Raw genomic sequence first — 23969 nt, 5'->3', positions numbered from 1 at the left:
GTAAGATGTGCAGCGCTGACATGATGAAGTGAGGTGACGCCAAACTGCAGTGTCATAAACTAAACCATCCTGGTTTTAACTTGTCAAGGGAGAGGCTCTAATGACGCTTTTCCACTAGTACCTACTCAGCCCGGACGTCAGCAAAAGAGCGACTCTGACGGAGCTTCTTGTTCATTTTATTCGACAGGCAACGGCAGCGCAAAAGTCTGTTTGGTGATCCAACTCTGAGGTGCAGATGTTCATAAACCTGGTGGCTGAGGAGAGAATTAAAAAGGGATCTAGACGGGAGATAAGGAACGACAAGATCTACCAGGAGTAGGAATGGGCGATATTTTACCGTTCACGATATACCGTCAAAAAAATTCCCCACGGTAAGAATTTGTCATCTCGCGGTAAAAAAGATAAATTCCCGTTGATGACGTTTTTGTGTAAAACTGATTTATGGTTCTGCATTAAATCGACGCAGAAGGAAGTAAGGAAGGAAAGAAGTAAGGAAGGAAGGATGGACGGAAAGAAATGAGCCAGAAAGAAAGAAAGAAAGAAAGAAAGAAAGAAAGAAAGAAAGAAAGAAGGATAAATTCCCGTTGATGACATTTTTGTGTAACAAACATGGCGGATCTGAGTCGTTACAGTTTTGCAGTACAGGTGGACTCATTTAATTGGTTTTTATCAATTAAATTTAATTGGTGTAGTTTAGTAGTATTTAGTATCTTTTAGAGCAGTGTTTTGGGGGCTCCAAAGAATGAATGTGGTGATAGATTTATAGTTACAAAGGTGGAGTTGAATTGGTATTTTTTTTATCGTCATTTTTATCGTTATCGGGATAAATGCCAGAAATTATCGTGATACATTTTTTAGTCCATACCGCCCATCCCTAACCAGGAGCTCTGTCACTTCATAGTTGCTTGTGGTTCCAGCTGACTTCTTTGAGACAAACTAAAAAAAAATTCAAAAGCTTCGCCGCTTGAAGCTTCTCTCACTCTCATTTTTTACTTGATATGGAACACAAGCCCCAGACCCAGCTTTAGTGTTGTTGTCTTCTTCGTTTACATCACACAATCAAATACGTCGCAGCAGCTTTACTCCAACTCTGCCTACTTCTGCTCCAGAATTGTTATGGAAAAGAAACCAGGCCGAGTTGAGCCGAGCTGAGCTGAGCAGAGCCGAGTAGGTTCTAGTGTAAAAGTGCGGTACTAGTGCTCACTGACCCTGAAGAGCTTCCTGCACTCCTGGATCATGTGTGCCAGGCCGTGAGTGGCGGCCAGGTTCTCGTTCAGGTCCCTCTGGTCCGGCTTCCCCAACGTCTGCTTCCGGTTCATCACCCTGTCCCCGAGAAAAGGGGGGGCAAAAACAAGATTAATCAGCTGGATCTGTCGTGCAGACGACACGCACAGAAGACGATGGGCGAGAGGTTGCCGGAGGCAACAGAGGGGTAATCAGTGTTCCAGCTGACGAACACATTTACAAACGCACAACAGTCTTAATCAGGCTCAGAGCTTTACGTAACCTCTCTGTTTCCCCCTCTCTCCCTTCCTCTCTCATCTCTGCCCCCCATCTACAGTATCCTACTCTTTTGTTTCACTCCAGTGACCCTTTCCTGTTTTCAAAACATACGACGTACTACGTATTATGCAATCTGAGACGACAGCAGCTTTCAGACTAGGCCTGTGTTGAAAAAATCGATTTCCCAATTCTAAATCGATTCTCATATTAATTCCTAAAAATCGATTCATATGTCTAAAAATCGATTTTTTTTTAACATTTTTTTTGGGGGGGGATTTTTTTTTTATTTTCTTTTATTTATTTATGTATTTCTTTTTTTTCATCATTACATTACAACTCTTGGTTATTTTTTTGTTTATCCCCAAAAAAGGAATGTTTTGTTGGACACGAGAATAACTGGTGCCATGTTTTTGCCTTTAAATATGTTTAAAGGTATGAAAACATTAAAGTGTTAGGTTATAATTGCATAAATTGTCTATATTTCACTACTTTATATACTGTCTTGGGGTTACATTTGCAAAAAATGCTAAAAACCAAATTCTCAAAAATGAAAAACACAAGTAGACCAAAAATGGAACAAATAAAAATGGAATGTAGGAAAAAATGAAACTGATTTCATCCGTCTCTGTTTCCTCCCTGGATCTGTTTGGTAATTCTGACCCACACAATGTTTCTGAAAGCAGTTCTATCAGCATTCTGGGAGCTGATTGGTCCTTACAGCATCATTAGCTGCAATACTTGCTGTTGAATCTCAATATAATACTAGTAGTAATATTTTGCATAACTACAGTCATATAATTCATGCAACAACTCAAAAAACAGTTTTAATAACACTAACCCAAATCAATATCGGAATCGGATCGAATCAAATCTTGATAATCGATTCTGAATCTTAAGAATCGGAATCAAATCGATTCTTGACATTTGAATGGATCCCCAGCCCTATTTCAGACAAAAGCAAATGGCGAAAGCGGCCCGTTGGTACCTGGGCGAGGAGCTCTCTTTGCGGCGCAGCGTGTTGAGGTGGAAGAGCGACGGGGCCAGACAGACGGCCAGGTTGGTCGGCGTCATCTGGTTCTCGCCCACGCTGGCCGTCACGTCGCTGAGCAGACACAGCAGCGTCCGCAGCGCCTCTCGGTTCTCGTCCGGGAGCAGCAGCACAGCGGCGCGGGTCGCCTGGAGACGCAGCTCCTTCGGCATGTCTGTGGAAGGAGACGGAGTCCGTCACGGTTCATTCTTCACTCACATTGTTGTGTAATAACCATCACGACGGATGAAGTCATTTGTTTTCACGCATAAATTAGTTAATTCAGGAAGGAAATCGTGTGGGCCCGTCCCCCTCCCCCCCCCACCGACGGCCAGAAATGAGCTGATGCTATCTGAGTAACATAAGAGCGTGGACTTTGTGTGGACATTATGGGTCAATGACGAATAAGGATTTTCAACAGGTCAATTTTAAAATAATAAAAAAAAAAGAATATCTATTGCAGTAGTTCAAACATTAAATTAAAACAAAGAAAACAAAGAATCCAAATCAAACATTCAAAAGAACAATTAAAGCCTGTATGTTAAGTAAATATAATGAAATATGTTAGTTAAGTTTGATTGACATACCCATAGACGGCGGTAATTTTATTTTATTTTAGTTTTTTATTCACTTTAGTTGTTGTTTTTTTTTATTTTTTATTTTTAATTTATGTTATTTGTGAAGTTATTTATTGGAAAAAGGGGCAGATCAGATAAGATTCTTCTTCTTTCTGCTCCTTTTTCATTCACAATTTAAGAACATTTGTATTTGTATTGAATTGTTTTATTTTTTTGAATGAAATAAAGAATAAATGAATGAATGAATGAATTAAGAATGTTGTGTACACATAAATTCATAACAATTTTAAATTAAGTGATTTCAGAGTGTTTTGTCAAGATGAATTGGCACTAGCCTTAAAAAAGGTCATGTGGTGCAACCATGATTCATATTAAAATTAATTAATTTCCTTAACATCTTGACATCTTTTTTTTTACAAGTTTTCAGTATTATTATCAAAAATGGTTGTTTTTTTAATGGTCGCGCCACATGATATTTCATAAAATGGACATCAGTCAAATTTTGTTTGTATATTATGATGGAAATATAAATACAAATGTGTAGCAATCTTATACACTACAAGACATTTCGGAAATCATGCCAGATAGGGCAGAAGATTGATTTAAATACATTTAGGGTTATTTCAAATAAGTTTTCAAAACAAGAGTCCTGGTCGGACGGTCGCACCACATGACATTTTGACGCTTAAAACAACAACAAAATCCCAAATAACTAGTATTTTTTGTAAAATTCAAGTGAGTCCATATGTGGGACAGTTAGGTCATATACCGTATTTTCTGGACTATAAGCCGCTACTTTTTTCATAGGTTTTCAACCATGCAGCTTATACAATTTTCTTCCACCGCTCGGGGCGCTTCTAACCGGAATTAGAATCAAAACTAAGACAAAATAAATGCAAAGAAGAATACGCTACTAGCAGATAGAAGTAGAAGCAGATTTCAAACAGATAAATAGATAAATAAATACTGGTTATTTTCTCTTGGTTCTGTCCCGTTTTAATCAGCAAAGTTGCTGCCGTGTTAAAAGACACTGTTAGGAAAGGATCTATTTAGGTACAAACATGTACATCATTTATAGTTCAAAATCCTTCTGTACATGTAGTAAATATCTAATCTAACAACATAAATATCTGCGACTTATATCTTTTTTTTTTTAATAGAGCGGATGCGGCTTATATGCAGGTGCGGCTTATAGTCCAGAAAATACGGTATATGGTATTTTTTTATCCATTTAAACCTTTTTTGAATTGAAAAAAAATCTGTTTTTCAGAAAATATAGGCGTCCCGACATTGACCCGTATGCTTCATAGAAGCTGCTTACACTGATAGATCTGCAGGAAAGTCTCCGACAGTTTGCTCGTGAGCAGCGGCTCGGGCAGGTCTCGGAAATACTGCTTCAGCATGTCTGCCACGTCGTACGCCGACTGGCCCTCGTAGTTGACGCCCCCGCCGTCCGCGCCGCTCGCCTCGTTCATCTGACGGAGAGCCTGGATACGAGATTTCACTCCAGACTTCCTGAACAGACCGACCTGGGAGAGGAAGTAAAGAGAAGACGGCGTTACGTCACGCAAGCATGCAAAAACCTGAAAGCCGGCGTAAAACTTTTTTAGAGTCAACATTCAGAAAAGATTTGAAAAAAGAGAAAGCAAGTATAACTTAAAAGGAACAGAGATTTTTTTTAAAACCAAGATGCAGGACTAAATTGATGGAACGTTGTATTTCTGTGAAAGGAATCAGTTCATGGAACAATCTGAATAAAGAAAACAAAGAATCCAAATCAAACATTACATTCAAAAGAAGAATTAAAGCCTGTTTGTTAAGTAAATATAATGAAATATGTTAGTTAAGTTTGATTGAAATACCCATAGATGCCGGTAATTTTATTTTATTTTAGTTTTTTATTCACTTAGTTGTTGTTTTTTAATTTTTATTTGTTATTTGTGAATTTATTTCTTGGAAAAAGGGGCAGATTAGATAAGATTCTTCTTCTTTCTGCTCCCTTTTCATTCACAATTTATGAACATTTGTATTTGTATTTGTATTGAATTGTTTGTTTTATTTTTTGAATGAAATAAAGAATAAAATGAAATGAAGTAAAGTGCATTTAAAACGAATTATGTGTCTAAATGACACAGATACGCCTTTTAAAGTGACTTTTCTTGACTGAACATTGTTGAAACGCAGCAGGGAAACTGAAACTCGGCTGACACCCTGAATCTGCGCAGCAGCTCGTCGTTGGCCTTTTAAGGCCGAAATAAACTGCTGTAAATACTTGGTAGGAAAAGTCTTAATTTCCAGTCTGAATATTTTCCGCGAGCGTTCACCACCTCCTCACAGAGGAGCCTTGTACTCGCTCGGAGAAGAAAGCCATCATTCTCTTTTTCAGCTTGTGCCCTTTTAAAAGCCGTTTGCCACGTGTTTTACCAGTCTCTTCCCTGTGATGCTCACGCACTCTTTAAAAACCCTTTTACTGTAATAAAAGAGACCCTGCTGACTTAACAGATGCACACGTTGACTCTCTCCAGGCCTCCCCGCTTCCCAGAAAGAGGAAAAACAAAAGAGGAAGACAGAAAGTGTACATATGTACCGAGGTAGAACTGAGAACTGGGGTTTTTTTAACAACCCCCTCACCCGTCTTATGCAAAATCCACTTAAAACAATGAAGGATGGAGGTTTGACTGCCAAGACATGTCCTGAAGCCAACTTAGACAAAAAGAGGTTTTGATTTCATTTGTGGTAACTCAAATAAAATCAGGTATTCGTTGAAAAGCAGCCTCGGGCCTCAGGACACCGTCAGGAAAACATCCAATCAGAGAGAGGAAGCATGTGACTCCGGCAGACCCACAACCGGACTAGTATCAACCATTTCTGTTTTGCTAAGTGAATCTAGCCAATGTTCAATCCCCATTTCATCCCGAGGCTTCAAAATAAGGCAGTTTAGAAAATAAAAAAAATAAGAATATACTAATTATTGTAAAATAAAATAAATATAAGAAGAAGAATCAAAAGAAGAATGAGAAACAGACCTGGATTCACAAAACATTCTTAAGAAAAAAAATATTCTTAAATGTCATTTTTTTCTTAAGTTCAGTCTTAAGTCATATTCTCCAAAAAAAATTTTTTTCTCAACTTTCTTCTTAAGAAAAAACTTAAGAATAAATAGTATTCTTGAAATAAAAGTTCTCAAATTTGTTCTTGACTTTTTTCTTAACTTTAAGACAACCTTGACCTGTCTTAAAATTTCTTCTGTGAAAATGTAAGACTCTAATATCACATTTTTCAACACATTTTAGCCAAGTTTAGACTAGTAGGTCATAGTTTGAGGATATACTTTGTAATTAATTACACAAAGAGCCTGTTAACTGTTTGTTTGCATGCTCTGCATCTCTTTTTCTCCTTCTCCATGTTTAGTGAGTGACTGACGGTTAAGACCCAAACTACCTGTATATATTTTTGTTGGCGCGTGCAATGCAATGACATATTTTAAGAAGTTCTTAAGTAGGAAAAATAAGAAATTCGTAAGAAATGACAGTTCTTAAGATGGTTCTTAAGAAAATATTGAGGAATTGCACTTAAGAACTTCTTAATTTTAGATCTTAAGACATTTCTTAAGATCGTTCTTAAGAACATATTGGTGAATCCGGCCCCTGGAGGCCTCAATGCTCAAGATTATATTTGAGTATAATCTAGTTTACATGCTGCACATGTGTGTGTTTTTTCAGTTACCTGGTCGAGACACTGGTTGCGTAAATAACGCATGGCTTGCTGGATTCCCTGAGGAAGGGGCTGGCCGGTCCGCTGGACGATGACTTGCAGCGGCACACCGAACACATTCCTGTCTTTATAGTCGCGCACCTTTATCCGCTTCATAAACTTTGGCACAGCCCTACAACATAGACACAAGAAAAAGGACATTCGTTTTCAACTTCAGCAGCTGTGCAAAAGTAGAACAACACAAGCGATGACCTTAATTCCAACCAAACTGGCTCATTAAGTTCAAATCGGATCAGATTTAAAATTAAAGTCTCGCCCAGATTGCTACTCAAGGATTCCCGCCCCCCACTAAGCGCTGCAGGAGAGCGGCTGCAGAGGCCCAGGTCTCCAAGTATATGAGAGCGGAGGAGAAACAATGTGAGGGCAGAGCAGAGGGGCAAGTGGGATGTAAGCCGGCGTGTCAAAAAGTGAGCAACACACTGCTCCGCACATCTACACACAGTACTGGAGTTGAGGGGGGATGATGAAATAAAAACGGTCCAAATCATCCCCCTGTAAAACTGCCATCCCCCCTTTCCATCCCTTATGTCATTTCATCAATGAATGTGGTTTTACTGCTATTTCAACATTTAGAGTCATCACCAGAAAAATAACACCAGAAAAATAACTTATTTGACAATTTTCTCCTGTTTCAAGTAAATTTTCACTTGAAATAAGTAGGAAAATCTGCCAGTGGGACAAGATTTATCTTCTTATTACAAGCAAAAGAAAACTTGTTCCACTGGCAGATTTTTCTACTTATTTCAAGTGAAAATCTCCTTGAAACAGGTGAAAATTGTTGTTTTTTTCCAGTGATGAGTCTTGTTTTAAGTGTAATGAGATTTTTTTTTACTAAAATGAGACATTTCAACTAGAAATAAGACAAATATTCTTGCTAAGATTTTGAGTTTTTGCAGTGATCCATTTTACTTATCCTGTGAAGGACAGAGTCATATTGATAAGTTCAGAAAACTGTTTTTTATTGTTGTGTTTTGATGTATTTGATGTAAGCCCAGTGGATATTTAAAGCTTACAGAAGGCTGCATTTAACTGCTGCTATGTCATTCCTGCAGTATTTCTGCAGGTGTTTTGGTCACTGCTATTATTTGTAATATATTATATTATTTGTAATCAGCACAAATTATCTGTCCCCATATGATAAAATCCACCATCCCCCCTGATTTCTTTTTACAACTCGAGTACTGTCTACACACAGTGGCCGTCCCAGTATTAGTTGACCCTCCGCCGGCACGCACACAAGAGTGAGAGTGGACGGGGGGTCTCCGGCTACCAAACTCTGAGACAAAACACGCAGCGGCCACCGTTTTACAAGAATGCGCCCGCAGATTTATAGATGTGTGTCCATCTGCATGGGTGTGTGTGTGTTTAGCAGGGAGACTCTTGAGCGTGACTCGGGACAAGCGCGTCTTTGTAAGAGCTGCTGTTCACAAGACTTGGAGTTCTTCTCAGAACCGCAGTTCGGGAAATGGGGGGGGAAGGAGCACTTTATGATCGCGGCCGGAATTCTGAATATGTATGGGCCAACAATCGGACTCTGTCTTTCAGAGAGACCCGACCTGTCATAAGACTGTCGTGACGCCTTCTGTTTCTGTCCAAGAGTGCCCTCCAACAGGAGGAAAACACCAAGACGGGATGGGATCTTTCACTTTTAGTTCATATTTCCTAACTAATGACTAAGTAGCAGTGACTTATGGTGAATGTACCGTATTTTCCACACCGTAATGCATCGTATTATAAGGGGCACCTTCAATAAATGGCCTATTTTAAAACCCTCTTATAAGGCGCATGGAATATACGGTAAGATACCGTACTATAGTGGCTGGGGTTGAGCTACGTATCTACCTGATGGAGCTTCGCTACAGGAAATGCTACAAAATGCTACAGAAAATGCAAAAAACTTTATTAACAAAATAAAAAACAGCTTTTTGAAAACTTTGTTCACTCCCAAAATAGGGGAACTAGAGGGGAACTTTTCCAGTTCATTCCCAGAAACTCTAGAAATCTTCTTCTTCTGTGTCGGAATAGAACAGCTGGGCGACTAGGCCTGTGTTGAAAAAATCGATTTCCCAATTCTAAATCGATTCTCATATTAATTCCTAAAAATCGATTCATATGTCTAAAGATCGATTTTTTTTTTGGGGGGGGGGTTGTTTTTTTTCTTTTCTTTTTTCTTTTATTTATTTATGTTTTTTTTTTTTTTTTATCATTACATTACAACTTTTGGTTATTTTTTTGTTTATCCCCAAAAAAGGAATGTTTTTGTTGGACACGAGAATAACTGGTGCCATGTTTTTGCCTTTAAATATGTTTAAAGGTATGAAAACATTAAAGTGTTAGGTTATAATTGCATACATTGTCTATATTTCATTATTTTATATACTGTCTTGGGGTTACATTTGCAAAAAATGCTAAAAACCAAATGCGGAATGTGGGAAAAAATAAAACCGATTTCATCCGTCTCTGTTTGCGGTCCTGGATCTGTTTGGTAATTCTGACCCACATGATGTTTCTGAAAGCAGTTCTATCAGCATTCTGGGAGCTGATTGGTCCTTACAGCATCATTAGCTGCCAATACTTGCTGTTTAATCTCAATATAATACTAGTATTACTATGTTGCAGAACTACAGTCATATAATTCATGCAACAGCTCAAAAAAAAGTTTTAATAACACTAACCCAAATCAATATCGGAATCGCATCGAATCGAATCAAATCTTGATAATCGATTCTGAGTCTTAAGAATCGGAATCGAATTGATTCTTGACATTTGAATCGATCCCCAGCCCTGTGGGCGAGTGCGGCATCCAAAGGTCCCGACTCCGTCTCGTCAGTCGCCATTATGCGAGTCAGCGTTGTCTTGAACGTCTGTGACGATTCCTGCTGGTTTTAGCGCCGTTACTTCAGCAACACCAACTACATTACCCACAATCCCCCTGACTACAGTAACGGAAATGACCGTAATGATCATATATAAGGCGCACTGCCGGTTTTTGAGAAAGTGAAAGGCTTTTAGGTGCGACTTATAGTGCAGAAAATACGGTAAACAATCCGGAGAGGTTCTGGTGAACAAACGCTGTTTTTCTCTTGACCTGCTTCTAAAGAGTGCCCCCCCCCCTCCCTCTATCAAGTGCAAACCGATGCCAGTCCCGAGGAGCAGACACAAGCAGTACACGGGGTGAAACTGCACAATTACCAGCAGCTTATAAAGTGAGTTCAGACCTATAGCCGGCGAGCGGTGTAGAAGACCCTTAATTTGAGAGGAGGGCAGCTCTCTCCAGCCTCAAGCACCTTGCGTGTGAACGGCCATGATTGCATGGCTGTGATGAAGACAATGTACACCCCTTCTCAGCAATTACGGGCCTGGGAAAAGAATGTGAAACCCAACCTCTGCGCGGACAGCCGTCACAGCTCTATACAACAACTTGCAGATGGAGCGGATTGGGAGATGGGTCGTATGGAGAGGTACTGGCTGCCTGAAAGGAGATATTTCAGGGTAACGCTTTCAGGGACAATGCGACGGACGCATTCATCTGTTCGCGTGAGAATCAAAATAAAGGGAAAGGGAAAAAAAAACCCCGTATCTCAAGCCGTGATTACAGAGATGCCTGTCTTTTTGCAACGTCTGCCCTGTTTTTCTCTCCTCTTTCGAGGCTTCAAATTTCCTGACATCCACTCACCAGCTGAATCCGTGTTTGTTTGTCGGCGTGTGTTTTTCCAGCAGTGCCGTGAGCTGCAGGAGGGAGAGTTTCTGCAGGAGGTTCATCTGCAGCACGGACTGGCAGCTGATCTGCAGCTGGGCGGAGGCCAGGCTGGGCCGATGGGAGTTCTGGAAGCTCGGCCAGCGGAGTTTCTGCGGTCTGGAAGAACGTTGGCAGAGGAGAGGAGAGGAGAGCACAAACTGAGATGTGAGACGATCGTAAACAAGAGAGAGACTTCTGGGATCTGCGTCACGCTTTTGTGTACACAATAAATGTTCAAATTGACACACGGCTCGAAAGAAATACTGTTGTGTGGCCAGGTGATCACTTTAGGGATTAGGAAGATATATGCATGCGTCAATCAGGAGATTATCTGAACAGATACCGAGTGTAACTCTGTTGGTGGAGATTCCTGGCTGCACAGAAACAGTCTCCAAGGAGACGGAGCTGCATTCCTCGGTGCTCGGCAGCCTTATGTAAGAAGAGACGTCCCAACTTGTCCTTCTCTTTATCATTTGTGGTCATTTCCTTTTATTTTTGAAGAATTTTCTTTTTATTACTAACTATTATGCTCTTTTTTGCTTTCAGTCATGTTTTTTTTTGTCTTTAAGGATTATTTCATCACAAAATGAATTGGTACAGAAACAACGAAGTAGGCCTGTGTTGAAAAAATCGATTTCCCAATTCTAAATCGATTCTCATATTAATTCCTAAAAATCGATTCATAAAGATCGATTTTTTTTTATTAATCTTTTTTAAATTTATTTATGTATTATTTTTTTTCATCATTACATTACAACTTTTGGTTATTTTTTTGTTTATCCCCAAAAAAGGAATGTTTTGTTGGACACGAGAATAACTGGTGCCATGTTTTTGCCTTTAAATATGTTTAAAGGTATGAAAACATTAAAGCGTTAGGTTATAATTGCATAAATTGTCTATATTTCATTACTTTATATACTGTCTTGGGGTGACATTTGCAAAAAATGCTTAAAAAAAAAATTCTCAAAAATTAAAAACCAAAATGGAACAAAAATGGAAGAAATAAAAACGGAATGTGGGAAAAAATAAAACCGATTTCATCCGTCTCTGTTTCCTCCCTGGATCTGTTTGGTAATTCTGACCCACATGATGTTTCTGAAAGCAGTTCTATCAGCATTCTGGGAGCTGATTGGTCCTTACAGCATCATTAGCTGCCAATACTTGCTGTTGAATCTCAATATAATACTAGTAGTAATATTTTGCACAACTACAGTCATAAAAGTCATGCAACAGCTCAAAAAACTGTTTTAATAACACTAACCCAAATCAATATCGGAATCGAATCGGATCAAATCTTGATAATCGATTCTGAATCTTAAGAATCGGAATCGAATCGATTCTTGACATTTGAATCGATCCCCAGCCCTACAACAAAGTGCAGTTCATTGGTGGAAATGAGGAAAAGACCTCTTTATTCTACAGTTTAGACACTTTTTCTGTCCGTACTGACCTGCTGGTCCGAGTGAGCGATGCTCCGACGCCTGAATCTCTCCTCTCTCTCATCCCGTCGTCGGCCTCGCCCAGCGGGTTTCCCGTGCTGTCCTGGTCGCTCCCGTTCTCCGTCTCTTCCAGCTGGTTCTGCAGAGGGGAGGACGGACAGGGAGACGCCGAGTCCAGCGCCGAGTCGGAGTCGCCCTCCTCTTCCTCGTCCTCCTCCTCGTCCTCCTCTTCGCAGGCCACGGCGTCCGACCAGGCGTTGACGAAGCGCTGCAGGCCGCTAACGTGCTGCAGCACTTCCTCCAGCTTCCGTTCGTCCCCTTCTTCCTCCTCCCTCTCGGCGTAGGGGACGTTGTCGTAAAAACTGAGCCTGGGGCTGTCGACGGAGCCCGAGGAGGCGCGGCGCTGGCGTCTGCTCTGCCGACCCCTGAGGATCACGGAGTTCCCGTTCTCGTTCCCGTTGTTGTTACGTGAACTCCCGTCCTTCAGGGCTTTGGGGAAAGTTCCCGGCTTGTGGCCTTCGGGTAAATAGAAAAAGAGCATGGCCCCGTCTTCGTCCTCCTCCTCCTCCTCCTCCTCTTCGTCGTCCCGCCTGCTTTTGTCTTGAAAAGCGCGGTTGTTCCTGCGGTTCTGCTCGTCGCTCGACATCCCGTCGGTAGCTTGGCAGGGGACGGCAGGGGCGGATTTGGGGGCCGGCGGCTGTCGGCCCGAAGCTTCTTGGATGACGCTGAAAGGGTCAAAGCCTTCTAGATACATGCCCCCTCTCTTCCCGGAGCTCGCCGCGGTGCTGTGGCTGCGGGCCCGGGTCACCGGGCTGGGCGTGCTCACCGCGCTGCCGCTGCTAGCTTCCGACTGGCTGCTGCCGGTGCTGCCGGTGCTGCCGTTGCTGGTCTGCGTGGAGTACGACACGGAGCGGTTCCGGTTCAGAGTCATGGTCTGCGTGGGATTGCGGTGGTGGTTGAAGTTGATGCTGGAGATGTCCACGCAGTTCAGGCTGCGGAGTTTGTCATCGTCCAGGCCCTCTTTGATGACGGGGCCGCTGATTTCGATTTTTCCGCCGCCGCCGCTCCCACTCCCTCTCTTCTTCCTCTTGGAGGATGAGCCGCTCCGGATCCGCAGACTCTCCATCCTCTTGAGGAAGCTCTTCGCCCGGGAACGCGTGTTTTTCCCGCCGCCTCCGCCTTGGTCCAGGCCTCCTCCTCCCACCATCCCCGTTTTGACGTCGTAAGTGAACTGCCGAAGCGTCTCCAGGGGCGACGGGGGCAACCCGTCGGACAGGGAGTCCTCGTTGGCGCCTCCCGACCCGCCGGTGCCCGAGGACGAGCACATGCTGGCCACGGAGCTGGCGCGCGTGGCCCCGGCGGGCGCGGCTTCGTTCGCCAGGGCGGCGCCGTGGCTCTTCTCCTCTCCTCTCCCTCCGCTGCCGCTGCTGTGGAGGGAGCCCACCTCGGGCTGCTCGCTGAGGTCGGTGAGCACGCTCTCCGAGCTGGTGCCCTCCCGCAGGGCCGGCTGGCCCTTCTGGGACGCTTGGTCCTTGGCGAACGAGGGCTGGGCGGCGTCTGCGGGGAGCGAGGAGAAAACCTCCAGCTCCTCCATCCGGGACCAGCGCTTGCTGTCCCTCTGGAAGGTCCATCGGCCGCTGATGGCACACGGCTCGTCCTCGTCTGAGTCTTCGCTCTAGTGAAGGGAGGGACAAATCAGAGGCCGTGGTGAGACGGGAAAAAAGAGAAGGAGGGAGAGGAACAGTTGGAAAAAAAAACACCATGTACTGCTAATATCTTCACTTTCAGTTATCGATTATCTTTAAAAGAATTATTCTAATTTGAAAACCATTATTATACAACTGCTGCCAAGCAGAGGTGTCAAAAGTATTCACATTCATTACTCAGGTAGAAGTATAGATACTAGAGTTTAAAAATACTCCTGTAGAAGTTGAAGTATCAACTCAAGTTTTTTACTCAAGTAAAAAGTATAAAAGTACTGGTTTTAAAACTTATTAAAGTATAAAAGTAAAAGTAATGTAAGGGGGGAAAATCCATTAAGGACAAAAGCCATTGAAAATGAATGCATCTTAGTATAATGCAAATATATTAAAGAACCATATATGTGTACTATTGAGCATTAACATGTGTTTCAGAGAGCAGGAGATATGATGACTAGTTGCCTATAAGTATTGTAATGGTGCAAAAAGTCAAACTTCAGAGGCATGTTATCATTTATCCTAATGTTTATTGGAATGTACATCCAAGTTTAGTTGCAGGAATCTGAGGGAACGGATGTAAGAACAAAACTGGACAAGAACATCTGAAACAACCACAACCAAATTCACTCTATCCGGATGGAGCAATTTAACTGGATAGTTTTTATTAAAGGCCGAAATGAAATAAAGTAACGAATTTGAATTGTAATTTGAAAACCATTATTATACAACTGCTGCCAAGTCATTTCATAACCAGAGGTGTCAAGTAACAAAGTACAAATACTTCGTTACCTTACTTAAGTAGAAATTTTGGTTATCTATACTTCAGTGGAGTAATTATTTTTCAGACGACTTTTTACTTTTACTCCTTACATTTTCACGCAATTATCTGTACTTTTTACTCCTTACATTTTAAAAACGGCCTCGTTACTCTATTTCATTTCGGACTTTAAACAAAAAACTATCCAGTTAAATTGCTCCATCCGGATAGAATGAATTTGGTTGTGGTTGTTTCAGATGTTCTTGTCCAGTTTTGTTCTTACGTCCGTTCCCTCAGATTCCTACAACTAAACTTGGATGTACATTCCAATAAAGGTTAGGATAAAAGATAACATGCCTCTGAAGTTTGACTTTTTGCACCATTACAATACTTATAGGCAACTAGTCATCATATCTGCTGCTCTCTGAAACACATGTTAATGCTCAATAGTACACATATATGGTTCTTTAATATATTTGCATTATACTAAGATGCATTCATTTTCAATGGCTTTTTTCCCCCTTACATTACTTTTACTTTTATACTTTAAGTAGTTTTGAAACCAGTACTTTTATCTTTTACTTGAGTAAAAACTTAAGTTGATACTTCAACTTCTACAGGAGTATTTTTAAACTCTAGTATCTATACTTCTACCTGAGTAATGAACGTGAATACTTTTGACACCTCTGTTCATAACACGATATAATTGGACGAAAAGTTGGACAGGCTGCCTTGAAAAGACATCTCTCGCGCCACCGACACAAGATAACAGTATCTTCGTCTGAGGTCAGGACACGATGAACCCAAGAAATTCAGGATTATCGAGTCCTGGCGGCGCAAAACAAGAAATGAAGTGACCTTCACTGGGTCACAACAAACGCACAGACGTGTTACTGAAACAAACGCCTCCCCCAATGATAGTTAATCTATGGCAGACCCCGGAGGGACTTCAGGAAATTCCATCGTGACCCCCATAGCTCACGATGCAGCCGGCCAGTCAGCCAGACTGGGGTCACCCACCTAATAGCCTTTATCTCTTTTGTCTGCCCACACACACACGTACACACACACACACACACGCTGGATGAGACTGAGGAGCAGATTTATACACTATCACTGTCATGTTTGGGCCTTTATCCTCGCTTTGTCTTGTTTATGCTGGCAGGAATGTGAGATAACTCGTACTATTCTATGTTTTACGTACAGAGAGCAGCGATTGGGCCGGCAAGAACCGGAACCATTTGTCAACATTCTGGAGAAATCTTATCCTTGAAACCCATCGAACCGCCGGCGCGTTCTTGAAAAGGTCGCGTTAAAAGGAGCGTGCAGAAGGAAAAAATTGTTTATTTTTATGATAAAGGAGAAAGAAAGAGCGAGAGAGAGAGAGGGAGGAAACCGCGAAGGATGGGAGACGGGGCGGGGATGTGAAGGGAGAGGGAATGTGAAGACGTGAGGAGATCAATGCATTCCTAAGTCGTCTGGGTGGGGGTTCGGCGTGGTTGGCTATCGTCTCTTAGGAGCAGAGGAGTCAAACAGGCAAATAACCTCCATGACTCTTCTGCCTATCTGCTGACTCTTTGAAAAATAAGGTGACACACACACGGGGTCATCCTTACGAACACCACCACCCAAGGAACCTTAGGAAGCCTAAAGTTCTACCCAGACTTTAAGCTTATTATCCAGAACGCCAGAGCCAGAGTCCTTACAAACACCAGGAAACTGGACCACATTACTCCGGTCATGAAATCACTACACTGGCTTCCAGTGAGTCAAAGGATAGAGTTTAAAATCTTACTGCTGGTCTAAAAAGACCTGAATGGTCTTGGACCAAAATACATGGTTGATCTGTTAGTTCCTATGAAGCTCCCAGACCCCTGAGGTTCATCTGGATCTGGTTTGTTGTGGTTCCAGAACCAGAACCAAGCAAGGTGAGGCAGCGTTCAGTTATTCTGCTCCTCACCGGTGGAACAAACTTCATGTAGACCTGAGGTCTGCTCCAACTGTCAGCTCCTTTAAATCAGGCCTAAAAACATTACTGTTTACTGAAGCTTACTCTTAAATGAAATACAGGACTGTCTCAGAAAATTTGAATATTGTGATAAAGTCCTTTATTTAACGGTAAAAACAGAACATTAGAAGGGGTAGGACTAGAAAAGTTTTTTGAAACTTCATCCTACACCCAACAGGAAATATTTATTTACATATAGATTTGTCTCTTTAATTTGCTTTGTTTTGCTTATGGTTTTCTTTGTTGTTCTTTGTTTTTTTTTTGTTTTTTTCGGTATATACATTTTATGCATTCTGATTATTTTGTTTTTGTTTTAACCTGTTTGAATAAATAAATAAATAAATAAATGAAATGAAATGAAAATTTTCTGTAATGCAAAAATGTCATACATTCTGGATTCATTACAAATCAACTGAAATATTGCAAGCCTTTTATTATTTTAATATTGCTGATCATGACTTACAGCTTAAGAAAACTCAAATATCCTATCTCAAAAAATTTGAATATTCTGGGAATCTTAATCTTAAACTGTAAACCATAATCAGCAATATTAAAATAATAAAAGGCTTGCAGTTGATTTGTAATGAATCCAGAATGTATGACATTTTTGTTTTTTTTTAAATTGCATTACAGAAAATAAAGGACTTCATCACAATATTCTAATTTTCTGAGACAGTCCTGTACTTACATGCTGAACTCTACCGCCCTTACTTTGTAACAACTTGTGCTTTTTATTATTTTACCTCTTTTCTTAGCATTTTATTTGTTATTTACTGTTTAATTGTGCCTTGCCCGCTTTTAATGTTGATGTAAATCACTTTGAATTACCTTGTGTTGAATTGTGCTATACAGATAAACTTGCCTTGCCTTATTAAGGTTATTAATCCAGATAATACTCCGTAGCTACTTCTAGTTTACTTGAATTGAGATAATTTTAGGTGCTGGCACTTATGGTAATTCAGATTTTACTTTCAAGTTGCCACAATGGGTCAATCATCTCACCACCACAATCACTCAAAGACCCTTAACGGCATAACTACGTACTTGAGATGTATGAGGACACTTCTAGTTTATTCACGGTGAATCAAATGCACGAGAACGCCTGTGACAGAGATCAGTAGCCTTTAATGGAGGGAGGTTTGAGTGAATGCAAACCATCAAAGTTAACCCTCCCTGCCCCCCGAGGGTCCTCACAGCTTCCTTGATCTGGGAATAAACTCAACAGGTGTCTCATCATTAGACGAGATGAGAGGAGCGGCAGCTTCGCCCCCCGCGGCCGAGAGGTGAGCCGGCGGCTGAGGAAACGCAGATGTGTGTGAGGAGAGACCGTCGGGGAAAAGAAGGTAAAGTGCAAAGTGTGTGCTTTGGAGCTTACTCTCTTTCTTTGTGGCGTTATGTCCAGCCTCATTAAAGCACACTTGTTGAGGGTGTTCAGTCTCCTGCAAACACAAACACACAAAAAACCGGCAACATTTAGAAACAAGTGGGCTTTAACCATTCACAGCTCGTTGACCTTCCTGCAAACTCAAAAAACTGGTAAAGAGAGAAAGACGGAGGTGGGGGGGGGGGAACCAGCCCGGCTAATGAGCCGCTGAAGGATAATCCTCAACATGAACAGGAAGAGAATGACACAGATAAGGAGAGGGCGAGGAGAATGAAACCTGCTGGAGTGGAGGAGAGAAACCTCTTCTCCCCTCATTGCAATATAGAAATTACCAATTCTAACTCTAATAATCATTCCTGGCATTATCACGATATATTGTTTCATAGTGTATTATTATATTAAGTTGTGAAATCTCATGGGATGTTAAACTATAGTATTATTATATTTTTATATATTAATAGTATGGTGATATCATTTGGTTATATGTTATGATATTTTACAAAAATGATGTTATATTAGGATATTACTATATTATTATGCTATATTTATATTATATTGTGCTACACCACTCTATATGATAATTATTTATTTGTTTAACTTATTTACTCTCGAATTAATATTCTCAATTTATGTATCTACTTCATCTTATGAACTGATGTCGTCTTTTGTCGTTGTTTGCACTGTATGTTAATAAATAAATAATAAAAAAATATATATATACCCGATTGATACTGTAATTAGGGCTGGGCGATTTTGGACAAAAATAAAATCCCGATTTTTTTTCTCTGAAAACCCAATTTTTGATTTCGATTTCGATTTTTTTGGTAAAACTACAAAAGCCAATGGAATAAATTGTTTCAAATATTTTATCTTTATTTTTAAAGAAAAATAGCAAACAAATTTCCCTATTGGGAATGAAGTGCAATTGAAAGATACTGTTAATCCTCCTTGAGTTTAGTAAAGTGACAACATTTACAATTTTCTTGACCAAACAAAGATGACTAGACGAGCTCTGTCTGTAATGCAGCCAGCTGCAAAAAAGGAAAATTAATTTTCCGATTTTCCTTTTTTAACATCGATTTTGATTAATAAATCCGATTTAGATTTAAAATCGATTAATCGCACAGCCCTAACTGTAATGATGTGAATCTTGTATAACTGACTTTATTTCTCTAATAAAAAGTTTAATAAAAAAAAAAAAAAAAAAACATGAACAGGAAGAGAATGACACAGATAAGGAGAGGGCGAGGAGAATGAAATCTGTTGGAGTGGAGGAGAGAAACCTCGGGGAGGGGGGACGGAAAACTTCTCCCCCCGTGCCACCTGGACTCGGGGAGCTCGGGTGGTGGTGGAGGTGGTGGTGGGGGGGGGTCCGGCCTCTGGTGAGCGCTGAGAGCGGATCATGTAACAATGGAGAGATGAGGAGATGGGAACTGGAGGACAGTCGGGGTGAAAGGCTGCCCGGAGAGGAGACTGAGATGATAGCTTCCAGATGTAAGGAGGAGGGACGAACACCTGCTGAGCTTTATTACCCAGTCCTGAACTTTAATGAAGGGACTGACTCCATTTGAGAACCATTAGCCCCTCCTCATATGCTAATTTACAGGACTGTCCCAGAAAATTAGAATATTGTGATTTTCTGTAATGCAATTACAAAAAACAAAACTGTCATACATTGTGGATTCATTACAAATCAACTGAAATATTACAAGCCTTTTTATTATTTTAATATTGCTGATCATGGCTTACAGCTTAAGAAAACTCAAATATCCTATCTCAAAAAATTAGAATATTGTGGGAATCTTTCTTAATCTTAAACTGTAAACCATAATCAGCAATATTAAAATAATAAAAGGCTTGCAATATTTCAGTTTATTTGTAATGAATCCAGAATGTATGACATTTTTGTTTTTTTTTAATTGCATTACAGAAAATAAAGAACTTTATCACAATATTCAAATTTTCTGAGACAGTCCTGTATATTATAGGGACAGATCCAGTCGTCGCCAGTTTAAGGACTAAAACCAAATATTGCTCGATCTTATAACAATGCAGAGAAAAGTACAAGTGAGATATGTACACAGTACAATGATACAGAAAAACTCTAAGGTGCAGTCCATGCTTCCAAGGGGCTTATCGTTGTAATTCCTTATCTAATCGTGAACTTTCTAAAGCGAGGGCTCCTTTTGAAGTCGGGCTCTTGTGATTTCATGTGGGGGCTACCGAGCGATAGCACACCAAAGAGGGAGGAAGGGAATGGCAAATACCATCCAAAAAGAGAAGAAAAATGTTCAGTGAGACGTGTTATCTCACCTGCAGAGAGCCTCGATGGCGTCCCGATCAAGGAAGTCGTGGTCTCTGGTAACTGAAGATATATCAATGGGAAACAGGGCATCTTTGGAAGAGAAGGAGAGTCGGGGTTAGTGTTGACATTTCACCACGGCGGCTGATTAAATCAGTATGTTCAGATAAAACTAGAGTAAAAGCCCCCAGCCCCAAACACACCCACCCCGCTCAAACACCTACCCCCTCCCCCCCATACGTTCCCTGATGAAAAGCTAAAGGAGGAAGCAGCGTCTTAGCCGACCAAACAAACACAGCTGCAGCTTTCAAACCGGGCAGGCAGGGGGGACAGAGCACAGAGGGAGAGAACAGGGGATTGATTGAAGAATGACAATAGGTACTCCACTACTGCTCAAAAGGTCCCACTTCCCTTTCTGCTCCTCGTTTTTTTCCCCTCTCTTCTACATCTTCATGACAGGATCACCCAATCTTACCCAGCCCTGGCGGCTCTGGTGAATACGACGGAGTATTAGGGCCAAACTAAGACAAAAAAAATTGGAAATTACGAGAATAAAGTCATAATATAATGAGAATAAAGTCGTAAAATTACGAGAATAAAGTCGTAATGTTGCGAGAATAAAGTCGTAATAGAATAAAGTCGTAATATTATGAGAATAAAGTCGTAAAATTACGAGAATAAAGTCGTAAAATTACGAAAATAAAGTCGTAAAATTACGAGAATAAAGTCGTAACATTACGAGAATAAAGTCGTAATGTTGCGAGAATAAAGTCGTAATATTATGAGAATATAATTCATGAGAACTCTAACAGGAAGAGCTTCTTCTCCCTGTGTTAAAATGAGGAATATTGAGCATCTTGTGAAGTTATATTTATATATTTATAATATATTACGACTTTATTCTCGTAATATTATGACTTTATTCTCGTAATATTATGACTTTATTCTCGTAATTTTACGACTTTATTCTCGTAATATTATGACTTTATTCTCGTAATTTTACGACTTTTTTCTCGTAATATTATTACTTTATTCTCGTAATTTTACGACTTTATTCTCATTACATTATGACTTTATTCTCGTAATTTTACGACTTTATTCTCGTAATATTATGACTTTATTCTCGTAATTTTACGACTTTATTCTCGTAATATTATGACTTTATTCTCGTAATTTTACGACTTTATTCTCGTAATATTATGACTTTATTCTCGTAATTTTACGACTTTTTTCTACTAATATTATGACTTTATTCTCGTAATTTTACGACTTTACTCTCGTAATTTTACGACTTTATTCTCGTAATATTATGACTTTATTCTCGTAATTTTACGACTTTATTCTCGTAATATTATGACTTTATTCTCGTAATTTTACGACTTTTTTCTACTAATATTATGACTTTATTCTCGTAATTTTACGACTTTATTCTCGTAATTTTACGACTTTATTCTCGTAATATTATGACTTTATTCTCGTAATTTTACGACTTTATTCTCATTACATTATGACTTTATTCTCGTAATTTCCTTTTTTTTGTTTTTTTGTTTGGCCCTAATACTCCGTCGTAGGTGAACGCTCTTGTGCGTCGGCACAGAAAAATCAAGATGCTCTCTTTGCAGGCGGAATGATGAGAATGCATAGATGAGCGGATGGATGGATGGATGGATGGATGGATGCTGAGATGTTGTCTGGAATGTGCTGACGCTTCTCAAAAACTTGTATCTACACCCTCGGGGACGGTGGTGATAAGAAAAGTCTATTCATGGTGACGCCTGCATTTTTTACCTACTGGCACTGAAGCCGGCCAATCAGTCTGCTTATCTTTAGTGGGGCAATAATCTTGACAGCACAGACAACAGAGATGCTCCGACGGATACGACGGGGGCAGAAGAGCGTTCTTTATCCCTCTTTTAAGCGGAGAGGTGGGAACATTCACTCAAAATGCACAAACACTACCCGTAACCACTGAGTTTGAATGAAGGAGCCTTAAGTGGACGCACGCATCCTGCTGCGGTCCTGTAATTACATAAAGGCAACAAGCATGCCGCGGGAATGCTGGTCAGAGCAGCTACACGGGTTGCCAAGAATGTTTGATGTATTTTGGTGTCTGTATTTAAAGCTCAGGGGTCAAGAAAACAGTACCTTTTTTAAAAGCATCAGAAAATGTTTTGGATGTTAAATGGAGTGTGCTTGGATCTGTGTTGCTTTGCTTAACGTTTGCTCATCAAAGGAACAAAGTGGGGGTGCTAGGTAGGAATGGGCGATATTTTACCGTTCACGATTTACCATCAAAAAAATTCCCCACGGTAAGAATTTGTCATCTCGCGGTAAAAAAGGATAAATTCCGGTTGATGACGTTTTTGTGTAACAAACATGTTTGAAGGCGGATCTGAGAGCGAGGAGCTCGTTGTTAAACGAGGCTCCAGCTCCGTTATCTGGAACTGGTTTGGATTTAAAAAGAGAGACGAGGAGCAAACATCATCTATTATATGCAGAGTCTGCAAAAACAGAAGGAAATGGTTGTTACATTTTGATATAACGTTTGACTATTACGAAGAAAAATTGCAATAGTATCTAATTTGTGGCATGTTCCAACCACAGGTTAATTTGCATATTTTATTTGGATTTTATTTTCAGTGAACTTTTATTTATTTGTCCCGTTTCTTTATTTATCAAGTTGTATTTTTTTCTACTTTGTGATTTTATAAGCTAAGAAAACTTGTTTTGGGGGGTCCAAAGACTGAATGTGGTGATAGATTTATAATTAAAAAGGTGGAGTTGAATTGGTATTTTTTTTAATCATCATTTTAATCGTTATCGGGATAAATGCCAGAAATTATCGTGATACATTTTTGAGTCCATACCGCCCATCCCTAGTGCTAGGAACCCCCCAGTCTTATTTACACATGATGTTATGTTGTGTATGGTGTGAGTGAATGCACATGTGCATACGTACAAGCTGAGCTTTTGTGTCCTTGACCAAAAGACAAAAAAAAACCTTGTGAGGGGTGTCTATGTTGCAAAATTGAAAACCATCACTCCTTTATTTACATTCAAAGTAAAGAGAGGATCTGGATACGTTTAACCCTTAGTTCAATCACAAATTGTGCCCCCTTGCTCTGTAAATGAACTTATTCCTAGAATAACTTAATTCATGGTCATTTACCTTCGTACAGCTGGGCGTACTGTGGGAACCCCGCTGCTCGGAGCCAGGTACAGGCCTCTTTTGCTTCAATCTCTACAGATAAGAACAGGATAAGAAGAAGAAGAAAAAAAGGCATGTCAGGCAGTGAAAGACTCCCAAAAAACTGATCACCAAGTTTCAAAAAACAAATTATAGACAACATTTAATGAGAAATGGGATTTCCAAAAAAAGTGCCCCGTAAGAGGAGCAAATACTGAGCAGAAACTTGTGAGATCAATTACATTTTTGTGTTCACCAGCGCAGATGCGAGACACCTCTGGATCGGTGCCACCCGTGTGTTAGTGGCTTACACGTGAACTCTTTGACCGTATTAGCGATCTCACACGATGCAGCCACTCTCCTCTCACATGCCTCTAAAGCTGGAGCTGAAAGCATCGTTCGTGCAAATGTGTCTTCATAAGCCACGTTTGTGCCACCTGGGTTTCCGTAGAAGTTCAGGCAGACGTTTCTCTAAAATCTTGAATGTTTTAAAAAAAAATGCTTCTGCCCTTGAGGTCCCGCGGCCCCCGTTCCCTCGTCACGCCCACGTTGAAGGTTTAATGAACCTCCC

The 23969-nt window shown here is 40.5% G+C and overlaps 1 protein-coding gene across 3 annotated transcripts in view; it reads right to left on the bottom strand.

Annotated features, from left to right (window-relative positions):
* Window positions 1-23969, bottom strand: part of dlc1 (DLC1 Rho GTPase activating protein) — a 174718-nt gene that overhangs the window by 7017 nt on the left and 143732 nt on the right. For all 3 annotated transcript variants that reach the window (XM_061744539.1, XM_061744607.1, XM_061744698.1), the window contains 9 exons: window positions 23381-23452; window positions 20223-20304; window positions 17901-17964; window positions 12072-13735; window positions 10559-10738; window positions 6835-6994; window positions 4430-4637; window positions 2489-2705; window positions 1209-1323 (listed from right to left, as the gene is read on the bottom strand). In XM_061744539.1, coding sequence (XP_061600523.1) covers window positions 1209-1323; window positions 2489-2705; window positions 4430-4637; window positions 6835-6994; window positions 10559-10738; window positions 12072-13735; window positions 17901-17964; window positions 20223-20304; window positions 23381-23452 — 2762 coding nt within the window. The remainder of the gene's footprint in view (window positions 1-1208; window positions 1324-2488; window positions 2706-4429; window positions 4638-6834; window positions 6995-10558; window positions 10739-12071; window positions 13736-17900; window positions 17965-20222; window positions 20305-23380; window positions 23453-23969) is intronic.

The sequence above is a fragment of the Cololabis saira genome, chromosome 1, assembly GCF_033807715.1.
Source record: "Cololabis saira isolate AMF1-May2022 chromosome 1, fColSai1.1, whole genome shotgun sequence".
Classification (NCBI taxonomy): Eukaryota; Metazoa; Chordata; class Actinopteri; order Beloniformes; family Belonidae; genus Cololabis; species Cololabis saira.
Note: the sequence above shows the minus strand (reverse complement) of the source record. Positions and strands in the feature narration are given on the sequence as shown.